We start from the raw sequence: 14,471 nt of genomic DNA on the forward strand, positions 1-14,471 counted from the left end.
TGAAGCATGAAGGGACACAGCTCAGCATCAAGGCTTACTTACTTTCTGCTCCAAGCAAAAACGAGTAGAAGCTAAGGAAGTTGGTACTAAGGTACAGCCATCCTTGACAGGGCACTCTGCCCTTCCAGTAGCTGCACGAGTAATAGGTAATTAACTTCTCCTGCTCTGGTAATCCAAAACACTTCTCAAACTTCATAAGACCTTCACGAAACTTCTCAGGGTCATCTTCTCTTACAAAAGAATCTTTTCCCTCTTCAGCAATCAAACCCTACAACAAAAAAATCACATTACTTTATGCATGTGTCCATGTGGGTGGTTGTCATATATGCACCTGCATGCACACAGCACAGTTCCTGTTCTCCCAACAGGAGAGTAAGTTTTAGAAGGCAAAGTAGAGTCTGAGGATCAAATCATAGGTCATAAATAAAATGTGCTGTTTCAGACTCATCCACCAAGTCTCTGACACAGCTTAGGCAAGACACACATTCCTGTGTCTCCTCTTCTGAAACAGACATATTTTCTTCACTTAATCCCAAGAGTTTCTGAGAGCAAATATAGAGAAAAAAAAAAAAATAGACCATATGCTTCCCAGGCACTGTTAAACTTACTGTGAAATAATTTATCAACAGTCTTAGACCACTATCTAAAGGCATTTGATGTGTCATTTATTAAGTGGAGTTTATGTCCAACAATCCTACTTAGTTGTGGGGCAGAGACACAGGAACAATGGCACATGTTAAAGTGAACAGTCACATACTACTCAATCAGAATAGGCAGCATTACAATGCTGTCCTGGAATATTCTACAGAGAATGTATTATTTGTGTACAGTTAAAGGAAAAAGAATACTTAGCTTTTCCCAATTATGCCTGTTACTTACTCTTATCTTTCCCTGGACAAAGCTCGTAATGTCTTCATTTGAATCAAATACTGATAAAGTCTTCATAACATTGTGCTCTAACCACTCCCAATGTTCTGTTATTTCTTCTCTGCTGGATCCTATTGAAAAAGAAAGTATTGCTTTAAATTAGGACAGACTTCAATCATTTCACCAAAACTATTCATCAAGGGAATACTTAGCAAATTCCCGAGTCACAGAGCAATTTAGATACACAAGTCAAAATCACAAGTCTTAAATTTCTTATTACCTCTTGTGAACACTGAAAACGTATTCAGTGTACATGAAACATATGCACTGCTGTGTTTTTATCTTTCAAGTCCTTTATGCAGCTCTATTTCTGGCCATTAAACCCAAAAGCATCTCAGCTTTGTCAACATTATGTGGCTCAGTGCTGAAGCCTGAGTTGGACTGACAGTTCCTTCCTGTCAGCAGCACCTCCCCAACACAGGCAGCACAGCACCACTGCAACACTCCCAGTTTAACAGGCCAGAATGTGGGAAATGTGAGACCAAACCCATGAGGCTCAGCAGGAAATTAAATCTGTGCCTTTGATATCCTCAGCTTTGATCACTGGCCCACAACAGTTTCCAGAGCAGAACTTCAAGACTAAGTCCTGCTGTGCAAAATCCCTTACACATGTGAGGATGTAAAGCAAACATCACTGGAACCAGGGAGGCAGCAAGGACTGACATGCCACGAGTGAAAACGCGGGGTTTCAACAAATTCAAAACAGAGTCAGTGCTTTAAAGAAAGTGGCTCCCCATCAGATGCTGGGGGACAGGGAGAGTGAAAGAACTTACATAGGTTTGAATAAAGGCATTCTAGAATATAAATTAATTGGCAGCTTGACCCTCCACAAGAATGCTTACCAGTCAAAGCAAGCAGAGGGAGCACATACTGTTGATACCCTCAAGCAAGAACACACCTTGAACAATTGCTTTTTTCTCAGCTTATTTTATAAAGGGTAATTAACCAACGTTCAATGGACCCCACGGAATTAAAGTGGCCTTGTGAATTAATAGAAATTGCTCTAAATATAGTTAAATAGTCAGGCTGCATTACACTGTGTGGATTTGCAGCAACACTTAAATTATATGAAGAGTAATTAACATAGCAATTACATTGCAAAAGTAGTTCTTTTTCTCAGACTACACATGTAGGCCAATTATTTGAGTCACAATGTGAACCAGAGGCAAAGAGGTCACCCAGAAATAATGAAACTTTTTTGTAATTGTTTAAATGGTTTAGGAACACTGTTTCAGACCCTTAATATGTAATAGCAGGAACAAAGTGTCATCTCTTCAATTTCTTCACAGAAGAAACAGTCTAACACAATTAGGACAATTATATTATGTAGCTTTCTGTTGTAAAGCATATATATGCAGCACAGAATCTATATAAATTCAGTCCTAAAATGAAGATTACCCTTTGTATTTTCCCAAGGCGTGACCTGATGGCAGTAGAATTCCCCAGAGTACACTTCCAACATACATATTAAAGTACTTTTTTGATAGCCTGTCACCAGGTCTGACTTCTTCAGCAGTGGCCCTGAAATGTTATTTATTGTCAATTTACAAACTGTTCAAATTTTTTAAGGATGCCCTTTTAAAGTGACATGCAATTACATTAAATTAAAGCTACAAGAATAAATCTGTACTTACTTTTCCATTCCATATTGATTAATAACACAACATGAGAAAGAGATAGAACTTATACTAAAAGAGCAACAAACACAAGGAAGAATTTAGCTCTGACCATGACTGTGAACTTGCATGTTTTAACATGCAGAGACAAAGTAAACAAAAATATTAGGATAAGCATCTACTGTTACTCCTACCTACAGCACACTTTGGAATAAGATGATCCTGGGAGTCCATCCTGAACTGCGTCAAGTTATCCTTGCACCTTACAAAAGAAAAGATTGTGCCTCTGTCACTGTAACAGTGCCCAAAGGCTTTGGTACCTGAAGGGCTCCTGCAGAAAGCAGGCAATCAGAAGGTGTAATAGGAAGAGTCCACAGATCTATTCTGAAAAACTGGAACCACACTCTGCTGTCAAGCTCAGGCTTGCAAATGCTTTTTAACCATTTAGAGGTCATGAGAATGAGTAACGATGTGAGAGGATTAAGCCAAAAATGGATGGCACACTTTGCACCCTCCTTTGCACTCTGTGGACCTGGCTGGCTCCCAGAGCACGGTACGTACCGCACGCGATGGACCAGTAGACCTGGGAGTCGGGGGTCTGATGCAGGATGCGGAACGGGGCGACTTTCGACGTGGAGTCCAACACTGCATCCAGTGTTCCCACAAGGAGACCTGTTGTGTCCAAGAAAATGTACACAGCACAGTGAACCTCCAGTTCTGAAACACACACTCACTGATTCATTTCTTGGGGAACAAGAATGCTGCCCAAGTAAGGACTAATGAACTCTGAGAAAATAAGAAGCACAAATGAGAAGAACACAAAGTAGTTCCAGTAAAAGCCATGAGGCACAAATGAGGGTGAAGAAGTTTCTTGAGATGGCCCCTGTGGAAGTGATAGCCATGCAGAATGTGAAACCAGAGCACAACCAGAACTGTAACAAGGCAGTCCCAGCCTTCAGTGAGCACAACCAGTAATTGAACTACCTCTTAATTAGTCATTTATTGTTGTTCTGTTTTCCAGGCACAGGAAAGAGCCCTTCAAGACCATAATTGGCTGTCACCTCCCTGCCACTAAGTATTGAATTAGCTCCCATTAAATAAAGTTCAGATGAAAATATACTAATTTCACTAAAAAGAGAAATTTCATCTCTCCAGAACCAGGACAAAAACGTTGTCTGGGAAAATGAGGGCACATTTCATAATGACTCAAAATCATTCTCTCTCACTGTGCAGTAATAAAGATATTAGCCCAGATATCTTAACTGATCCTTCAAAATCTAAAAATCAGGAAATTCTAAAAGAAGAAAAATCAATACTGAAGAAACAACTGAAACTTTTAGTTCCTGATGCACCAAAAAATCTTTTCTTGTTACAACAGAAACAAAAATACAATCAACAGGATCTTATGCTTCTTTCCTGCATTTCCTATGTTTGCACCCTTCTAACATGGCCACAGAAACAGAAAATTCAACTGAAGCAAAGTTACCAAAGTAATCACACTGGGCTCTTGGTCTCCTACAGAAGAACAGAAAAATAAGATATGAGATTGCCCAAAAAATCATGACGCAATTACTCAAAGAGCTGCTGTAAAGTCTGTTTCAGAAACCTGTTGAGATCATGGAGGCAAAGCATCCCCAATAAATGGCAGTAGAGAGCTGGAATACAAAACTAACACAGCCCTTATAGAACCTTTATATCTTTACATACCCTTCCCTGTTTAACGGAAAATGATTTTTTTTATTTTAGTTTTTAATATTCTGTAGAAGTACTAGATTTCGACAACTTCAAATGCATCCCTCAAAAGTTATTTTGGAATTTTTAGGTTGGCTGCTTTGGTACTTTGGGTTTCACTTTCTTTCCATTAACTCCCTCCCAAATTCTGAAAAATAGAAATTGTGAAAGAATAAAAGGAAACAAAATAAAGCAAAATTTGTAAGTCTAGACACTCATCCTCAGAGCATGGTTTTCCTGAGGATACACTTTCAGCATAGAGCCTGTGGGACTACCTCACTGTAGCTATTCAAGTTTCAAATGTTTTTGCTTCTCCTCAAAAACATGGAAGTAAATAATTACAACAAACCACAAAAAATACCCCAAAACCAACAACAAGAAAAACAAAACAAAAAAAACAAAACAAAAAAAAAAAAACAAAAAACAAACAAACAAAAAAAAAAAAACACAGAGCAGTACATTACATCTCTGGTCTTGTCTGCAATTAACAGATTGTAAATTGCTGTTGGAAAGTAGAATTATTTTGCAGTTCCTGACTGAAGACAGACATTGAATAAGTAACAAATTTATGTCTGTTTAAGCAGCTTTTGCTTACTGAATGAGTCATGACACTGAGCTGATCTCAAAGATGGCTTTGCTTCAGCAAACATTGCATTATTTCATTCACAAATCTCCTAATAACATTTTCTGTTATAATATACAGTACAAGGACATTATTCACCATTTATAAGGCTAGCTCAGCTTGAGCCAATGGTTACCACAGTGCACTAGAAAGCAGCACTCCTCAAAATGCCATCACAGCTCCTGTCTCCTTGGAAGGTCATCAGATTTGAGACACAATGAACTGTACCAGGTGAGTATCCATCACCTCAGCATTGCCACAAGTCATGAATGGGATGCAGACTACAGGTTTGAGCCTAAGGCAATAAACAGTACAGTACAAACTAATTCCATGACTATGGAGACTGCCATAACTGTGAGGAACAAGCAGAGGCTCACTCATCTTCTCATCCTAGTCCTGAAAATCCTCTACGAGCTGCCAATGTTTGGAATACTGCATTATTAGTCAGGGTTGCTAAACCCTTGTGTGTTTCTCCCCAGGCACTCCCTCGGATTGCTATTTCCCAATGGGAACCAAGGGACAACTTACAGAGGGTCACCTGCTTTCATCTCTGCTTAAAACTAGAGTTTTTCCTGGGGATTCCACCTAATCATCTTCCTGCTTTGCTCAGAGAACGACTTCAGCTGTATCTATGAAAAGTGATGTACATTTATACGGAAAAAAGGCTCTGATTTTAAAAAACATTTTCAGTTTCATAGCTGCCTGAGTAAAACCACTGGGAAATAACCTAGATGCTTCAGTAAATAGGGTAAAATACCCTAGAAACCAAAATAAAGGGCAAGGATTCAGAATAGCTTTGAAATACAGATGTGTCATTCCCAAGATGTCTCTAAAATACTTGGTTAGAAAAATATCAGCATTAGCTCAGAGAGGTACCACAAAACATCAGCACTGAATTTTGCTCTCAGTTGTACCAATTTAGGGCACATACCAACTGACAGTACATGTTAACAACTGCCCAGCATTTGCCATTTGGGGTCAACACAACTTTGTCCTTCTGTATTTATTTCACCAAGTACACCAAGAGAATACTAATATTGGTGCGCTTTTTTTTGGCCCTTTTCAAACCACAATCCCCAAGATTTTTATTTTCTTCTCTTGGAACAGCATCAGTTACAGCTTTTTTATTTCTAAGGATCTACTTTATTTATAGCAATTTGACTACTGCATTATACTAGTCCCACAAAGGATAGGAAAACAATATCAGTTTCCCTTTACTGATGAAAAATCAGAAACAAAGAAAACATGCTTCTGTCTTTTTTTAAAAGAGCACTGTTCTTTTGAAGCAAAGTTAGCACAGGCCTGGTCTCTCCTCTAATGCATAACAGTGCCTTTGAGGTCAACAATTAATTATATTAAAACTGGATCAGACAGACTCCTGATTTGCTACATTCAAAGTGTTAAGGAACATAAAATATTTAAGAATGTAAGGGTTCCTTACAAACAGAAATGTTCTATTAAGCACCACACAGGGCAGCCCCATTGCAGCAAGGATTTTGGAAAGCATATATGGTCTACATATTGACCAATATAACAGCATATTGGTCTACAACTGAGTTCTCACTTTTAGTTTATTTATATCATCATTTAAAAAAAGTTTCTGGAAAATACTGTAAAAGCTCTTCATGAATGGCAAAAACTACAGAAAGTGACATTCTGCAGCTATACCCAATTCCATTCCAGCAAAAACTGCTCCCTTCTACAATCTGAAGAACTCACAGCCTAATCAGAGCAGAAAAACCACTGTAAAACAATCAAGTTTGTGACAGGCAGCTGTAGTGGGTTGGCCCTTGCTGGATGTCATGTGCCCACCAAGGTGCTCTATCATCCTGCTCCCCAGCAGGACAGAGGGAGAAAAAATGCATCAAAAGCCCAGAAATGAAGGTCCACTGGAACCAAAACTACCAGCCTAACTTAGCAGATGCTCTGTAGCTTCTATTAAGGCTTCTCCAGTACATTCCCTAAATGTCTCCCATGCAAAACCATGACAAGGATGCAGTATCAGGGGAGAAACATAACAGCAAATATTTCTTTACAGTGACAGGATAAAGCTTCTTTCTGTAACAGCAACTACTTTTATAGAGCATTTTGGTTCAATCTTTAAAAAACAAAAATGACTGAAGCCCCAGCTTTCAATAATATAAACCATAAAATGGTATCATCTATGTGTATTTGATTTAAAATACAGGAATGCCAACTTGTAAATAATACTCCTTTTCCGACATCCTCAAATTAAGCACAGAACTATTTTCTGGCTTAATTTTATTTTGTAAGTGAACTTGATTTCATGATTAAGGAAATAACGAGCATGGGCTGAGATGGGAATGTTCTAAGATAATTCAGACAAATAACACATCAGTTTAAGCCTTCAGAGCCAAAAGATTTCATCTCCATTTATAATAATTCAAGTGTGTTATGGTCAGTGGTTACGACTCAGGGAAGAAAACAGTAACACAGTAACTCAAACTTAGGTGTGTGTCCAACCTTGCCTCTATGCAGCAAGAAAGATATCCTTAGAAATAAGGAAAATTACAAGTGCAACTCTGAAAAAAAGTAAGTATTGGTCTGCTTGGTAAGAACACAAAAAAGTACTGCAGATCACAGTTCCTCTTTGGTTTTGTTTCTAAAAAGCTGCCTGACAGGAACTGGGAAGCACACGCTGGTAATTTTTTCCACCTGTCATTCCCAAATGTAAACATGTACCTTAACAGACACAACTAATACTTCAACATTGTTCCTTCTGTCAGATGTCAGAGAAGGAAAATTTCCCCACATCCCTGCCCAGCTCTGTCTGCCCTTGTCCCAAGCCCCTGTGCATGCAGGGCATGGTGGGCCAGCAATGGCCCACCCAACAAGCCACAGCTTTTAAACAGTGGAAATACCAGCAGGGGCCTTTGACAGATTGGGGATGGCAACAATTGCCACAGGAGAGCCAGGACATGGGAGAGTCACAGGTTTTCCCCACCTTTCTGAGCAAGCATGGCACAGGGAAGGCTAGTTCCAACCATATATTTATTTCACTGATAAGTTTTTCTCCTCTCACAGCTGCATTTTATTTATCTTTCTCAAGCAGAAAGAGGCAAATTGAAACAGCAGAAACAGGAAATAAGCAATTGGTTTGTTAAAATTTCAGTTGTAAATTTATGAAAACTTGGAATTTTATGACACCAAATACTCATGTGCATCACTACTCCCAGCATAGCCATCTCCTAATCAAGGTCCTTCCTAAACTAGAACCAAAGCTAGAGCTCTGTGATCAGCATGCTTAATCTCACTAGACCTTAGTTACAGCACACATATTCACAACTATATTCTTATCCATCCACTCTGGAAAACCTGATCAGCTCTCCCAGAGTGGTTCTGCAGGAGACAGAACAACCAAAGGACAGGGTCACACGGCTGCATTGTCAGACTCCACACTTGGGGACAGCCCACTGTATGATCAATCACCCAGTGGAGCACCACTCAGACAGGTTCCAGCATCTGCATCCTTCGGGGAGCTCTAAAACAGAGAATGAAGTGTAAAGCTAAGCAGTACATATCTGCAGGGAGGGAGGCAGGGCTGAGCACGGCCAGCACAAGGTGTTTCTGGACCTGTTCACAAGTCATCCACACAACCAAACTCTGAAGTGTGTGTGTGTGTGCACACAAGCCATAACAGCTCCCTGTGTCATCTACAAACTGGTCCTGCTCCCGTCAGTCCAGAGGGCTCATACAAACAAATCCAACTGCAGCCTTCATTCTATTCCTAGGACAGCACCAGAATTCCCAGCCTTCCTCCAGGTAAGCACCTCTGTTGACATCTATCTTTTGCTCCTTTGTCTGTACCTTTCTCCAGGTACTGGTTGCTTCCTCAAAATTTCCCTCCTTAAAGCCTGTCTTGCCGACTGTACTCCCGTATTTATGGGAATCCTTTGCCACGTCCCCATTAGTGCTATTCAAACCCTGCAGCACCACCCATCTTTGTTTTCACTCCTGTCCTGAGGCATTGTTCCCCTCTTCCCTCATGACTCATCTTGTACTGATGCCTCCCTCTTTCACTCCTAACTCAGTCCCTCAGTGCTGCCAGCCACCTTGGGCCTTGTCTCACCAGCTGTAAAACACTCTTCAGGAGAGCAGGATGATTTCATTTGTACATTTGGGATGATTTCATAACACAGCAGCTGTGCTTTGCTTTTTCCTAAGGAAGTGCTAATTTTCTCAAGTGACATGCAGCAATATCAAATCAATGCTGGCTTATACCTAGGAGGTTTGGATATTTCCAAACCTACAAACACAAATGTAATTGCATTTTATGCAACTGTCTTGTTAATCTTTCTTAATCACAATTTTAATTCAAGAACATCTCTCTCCTTTTGTTTCTGTCCAGGGAAAAACATAACTTGCACAGAAGAATCTGTAAGAATTTACAAGAAAAGTTACAGAAATAACATGTGCAATGCCACATCAAAAAAAAAGCATACTACAGCAACTATCCCATCCGAGTGTTTTTCCCACACTGTCAACAGCCACCAAGAACAGGAGAGCAGTTACAGAAGCCTCACCTTCACCAAAACCCAAAGGGCACTTGGAGGCCCAGCTGTCTATCCTCTATGAGGAGGTTTTCAAAAGAACAATTTATTCCAGTTCTCATTGCTCCACTTTAATCACAGTCCTTAAATGAATTTTATCATGCAGAAAGTCAACCTTCATAGCAACTTGGTTTCCTTGGCTTCCAAATACATCAAGGTAGAGAATGGGCCATCAAGCCTGATCCCCACAAGCTTGCAATACATCACCCTTGGTTCTAAGACAAGGCCTGACATTACCTATCTGCTTATAATGCTGATATGTATAGTAAACTGGGATTTTGGGATGATTTCTTTCATACTTTTCATGTGCCCTGCCAGTGGTTCAGATGCCAATGAAGAATGATCCACCTCCAGCTGCAAGGGCCATTTCTATATCTGAAATTCACTGGCCAGAAGTTTGAACCTTGTGGTTTTGTTCAGTAAAATTAATAAATGTTCCCACAAGACAATTATGCCTTATGTTGAACATAGCTTGCTTTAGGATGACACAAATTAGAGAGAGCCTAGAAAAGCTACAGAAATGCAAAACACTTGAGAACCACATCTCACTGAGGAATGACTTTATGCTGATTCCCTGTAGCATTTCCCCTTGACAGGGTCAATGACAGATGCCACCAGTCTATAAAGGACTCAGTTCCAGTCAGAATAGCTGCCACCATCAGAGAGGTCTCAGCAGTAGCTGGGGCCCCTGCAGTGCCTGATGATACAAACAGGCAAGAATTAGAAATAGAAACTCAACTCCATACCTTGAAGTTCTCATGGAATAAAGTTTATTATACGATGGTCAATTTCCTGTCCCACCCCTCTGTCACTTTCCTGACCCACCACTGCTGACAAGCCCATCAAATCATATGCTTGCTTTGAAAACAAGCAATCAGAAATGCCTGAGCAGTTCATTTCAAGCAGCCCCAGACGCCCGCAGAAAAAGGGATTTGTAAATGAGCATCTTGCCAACAAAGCAAGACAGATCAGTCCTTCTTCAGACGCGTCCACTTGCACCAAGCTGCCCATGAGCTGTGCCGGACTCCGCTGGAGCAGAGGCTCTTCAGCCCGTGCCGAGGCTGGGCTGTGCTGCCCACAGTTCCCCGGTGACCCGGGCATCCAGAGCGCCAGCCGCCCAACCCTGCCGGGTGCCCGTCCCCGCCGGACTCTGCTGCCCCTGGGGCCGCGCTACCCAGGGAAAGGAAGGCGAGAAGAGCTCCGTGAGAAACCCGGCAAGTCCGGGGCTCCAGAACTCGAGCGGGTCCCCTTCCTGCCCCTCTGGCTGGGAGTCCCGGGGCCGACAGAACGCTGTCCTCCCGCTCCTGCCCTGCCCCGGCCCCACGGGGGCAGTACCTGCCAGCCCGCCTCCGCCCTCCTCGCCATAGCCCCGCCGCCTCTGCAGCACGAAGTACGGGTTGGAGCGCTCCTGCACCCACAGCTTGAGGGCATTTTTCAGCAGCACCTCCTCGGGCTTCAGCCACATCGCGCGGCCCCTCACGGCACAGCGCTTCCACCGCCGTGCCCGCTCCGCGCCGGCAGCTGCGGTGCCAGGCAGGGGTGGGCGGGGCTACCGAGGCATGCTGGGAGCTGTAGTCCTTGCCGCCAAGGGGCCGCGCTGCGCTGCTGTAATAGGACTACAACTCCCGTCGGCTGTGCGCTCCCCTGCCTCGGGACTACAGCTCCCGTTGGGTCCTGCGCGCCCCGTGCCGCGTGGCGGGGCGGGGCTGCCCCTTTGGCCCCGGCGGCCTGTTCCGCCGCGGGGCCCGGCGATCCGGGCTGTGCGGTGTCCCGGCGATCCGGGCTGTGCGGTGTCCCGGAGCGGGGCCGGGGTCCGGGCTGTGCGGTGTCCCGGCGATCCGGGCTGTGCGGTGTCCCGGAGCGGGGCCGGGGTCCGGGCTGTGCGGTGTCCCGGAGCGGGGCCGGGGGTCCGAGTCCCGGCTGTGTGTGCCCCGGGGAGGGCTCTCCGGCGCTCCCGCACACAGCACCGCACCGCCCCTGCCCCAGGCGGGGCAGAAGCTGCTGCGGCCGCTCTGCCCATGGCACACGTCCCGTGTTCAGTTCTGGCCACACCTGACTCCATTTTCAGTCCACAGGACAGACAAACGTCACTGGAGACGGGGTTTGGCGCCCAGGTGTGTTTTCCACTGCAGGCGGGGTTTGGGGTGCAGAGACAGGCTGACAAAAAACACAAAAAAACCAGAGGGCTGGACGCCCCACTGCCTCCTCTGCTCCAGTCTCTGGTGCCGAGAACTTTCCAGAATTGCCATCTTTTCCCACCTCCATGTAAGATTCGCTCCTGCTCCTAACACAGTCTGTCATTCAGTACATATGGAGTGACTAGATCTTCCAGTTTCCCAAAAACTTCTGTGCACTTTCCTTAGCACTCTATTTCCAGCATAATTGACCTTCCTAAGAATTTCAAGGATAATGCTTTATTGATTGTGTGTCATACAAAAAATTCAGCAGAGCTGTTTAAATTCAGCCTCTGCTTTGAACTCTTTCTAAAAAAAAATTATGCCCATTATGCACTAATTGTACATTGCAACCATGGCACTTTTGCTTTATGCTGCCTTCCTTCATGCTTTTCAATAGTACTTGACTACCAAAAATGCTGCTGCTAGCACTGGGCTATTTGTGAGCACGGGCACAGTGAGGTTTTGCCAAGCAGTCACAGAAATTATTTGGCAATACCCATCTACTTCCAGCTGCACAAGCAACCACCTACAAAAGGACCAGTGTGCAAGCAGACCCAAGTGTGCAATCACATTTAACTCACAGGAAGCTTCAAAAATGGGTGAATTGCACTGGCATGAGACTTTTTCTCCTTTTCTTTCAGTCACTCATTGCATCACAGCAATAGAAGCTGTAGAATTACAAAGCTGTACTTTGGGGACTGAATATAGGTTTAACTATTACAATTCTTTTACTTGTTTTTATAACAGAAAAGGAAGCAACAAATTTCTGGTGGTCTACCTTTACTAGAAAAGAAAAATAAAAGTCATTAGCCAGCACATGGTAACTAAGATAGATCAAACATTAAGGAGAGTCCCTGATACTCTGGCACGCAGCAATTCAGGAGGCAGTGTCTTCAATCCCCCACCTGAAGCCACGAGTAACAGACATTGCTGGGGATTTACCAGTGAACTGACTGAGTGGTTCCTGCACGGTTCCTGCTCCTCTAAGAGCATTCCCAGAGAGAGTGTTTACCATTTAATTTTCCCCAATTAGACAAGCCCCTGGATACAGGAAATTAAGGACCTAACACAGATCTTCTAATTCTGGTGCTAATTTTAAGGAGAGATGCCCTTGGCATTTCCTACCCAGAGCTTGCCTTTTGGTGACTCACACACATACTGGACACGTTAGGACATGTGTTACTTGCTTATATAACATTCAAACTTTGTTAATTGGTTAATATTTAACAGTAAAATGCTACTGCTTGGAAAATGTCTGGTTTGTATTTCTCTCCATGTTTCAAAGTCTTGAATGTCTTTCTCTTTTCCAGTTCCCTCAGGCACTGGATTCTTAATCAAATACTGTTCAGATACAAAGAGTGCTCCTCTACAGGCATGGAGGAATTTATTTATAGCCACTTGAAAACCTTCTTAATCAGTGCACAATCATGCTACAGTGTAATCAATGCCTTCTACAGCAACACAGATCTATTTTGTGCTGCAGAATTTTTCTTTCACTTATTCAAGACTTATCCTAGAAATTGTAAATTACTTCCCTCAAATAACCATGTCAAAATTACATAAATAAGCAGCTATATAAATAAATGTTGGCTTCACTCTGTACCAACAGTTCAACAACCAGTGCAGAGTTCCTCTAGGAGCATTACATAATTTTTAGTTCACACTACATGAACGCTGCAATTTGATTTCAATTTTCTCTTGAAACCAAAGTTAACTGCTGAAGCCAGTAGATTTTCTTCGATCTCTTCCAAACTGCAGACATTACACCCCTGCAGGAGAGGAGCCCTATTCACATCTGCACAGGAAAGGCATCAGTCTAAACTTGAGTGAAAAGGCAGGGCTACCTTCTGTGCTGGTGTGTTAAACACAGAAAGAAATTACATGAGCAAGGTAGATGTCTTTATTTATTATGTCCAACTGTTAGGTCGCTTGAGAAGTGCAGAATTTTCCCTCTGAAGACTGATCTCTCCATTTTATGTCAAGAGTCCAACTGCCCTTATGACTCAAACTGCTTTTATATGTTTGCAGCCCTCATCACAAGTCCTGCTTTTCCCTTTAAGCAAAATTCTCATCTGAAACTATTTTTCTATAGGGACACCTAAAAATTTTCCTCAAGATGAGAAAATGGTATTATTTTGACTTGAAATTTAGAATGAAGCCCTGCTGTTGTAAAGCCTGATTTACAAGACAGCACAGTAATCCAGCACCAGGCAACAAGGCTTCCTCTCCTGCAGGGATAAAAAAACTTTCCCAGTCCCTCTTTGAGAGCACATAAGTGTTTGACTGAAGTGTCTAGATCAGAGCATTCCTGAGGGAGAGGGGTAACTCCCTCCCTTTCCCTAAAGGAGTGAGTAAACACTTGGAGTGATGCCAGAGCCTGTTCAGTCTGCTCTTTGGGGACAGAAGAATTGACATGTCTGTGTGACTCAGTGGGAATATTAACACAGTCAACAGGCAGACATTTTAGCAACTATACCATTTGTGGGCCCATTATTTCCATTATCTTACACATGAGCTATAGCATATCTATAGAAAACCTCAAAACTATTGCACAATAACAGCAGCTTTTTATTGCTTTTCAGGAACAACCCTAGCCCCAGGCACATTCCTGTTGGCTTCTTGCTTAGAGGAAAGAGTCTATCATGGCACAGCACACACACACATAAACATATACGACCCAGAGACATTCTAGCTTGTGGCATCACCAAAACCAAGTGAATATTTTGCTGCACAGTCCCCTAAGTAGGGCTGGTAAAGACAGCTGCTATCCATGAAAACATTGAAATACAAAAAAGTGAGAGTGGATCTTTGAAATTTCTTTAAGGCA

At 42.7% G+C, this 14,471-nt stretch overlaps 1 protein-coding gene across 2 annotated transcripts in view; it reads right to left on the reverse strand.

Moving 5' to 3' along the window:
- The window catches only part of TBC1D8B (TBC1 domain family member 8B), a 32,909-nt gene extending 21,913 nt beyond the window's left edge, over window positions 1-10,996 (reverse strand). The window contains exons 1-4 of one of the 2 annotated variants that reach the window (XR_008439345.1): window positions 10,803-10,996; window positions 3,105-3,215; window positions 880-998; window positions 43-268 (exon numbers count right to left, since the gene is read on the reverse strand). Coding sequence is in view for 1 of the 2 variants with exons in the window: in XM_053990021.1 (XP_053845996.1) it covers window positions 43-268; window positions 880-998; window positions 3,105-3,215; window positions 10,803-10,932 (586 nt within the window). In the remaining variant the exon portion in view is untranslated. The remainder of the gene's footprint in view (window positions 1-42; window positions 269-879; window positions 999-3,104; window positions 3,216-10,802) is intronic. The other variant, XM_053990021.1, reaches the window with a different exon arrangement.
- Between the last annotated feature and the right edge of the window lie 3,475 nt (window positions 10,997-14,471).

The sequence above is a fragment of the Vidua macroura genome, chromosome 14, assembly GCF_024509145.1.
Source record: "Vidua macroura isolate BioBank_ID:100142 chromosome 14, ASM2450914v1, whole genome shotgun sequence".
Taxonomy (NCBI): Eukaryota; Metazoa; Chordata; class Aves; order Passeriformes; family Viduidae; genus Vidua; species Vidua macroura.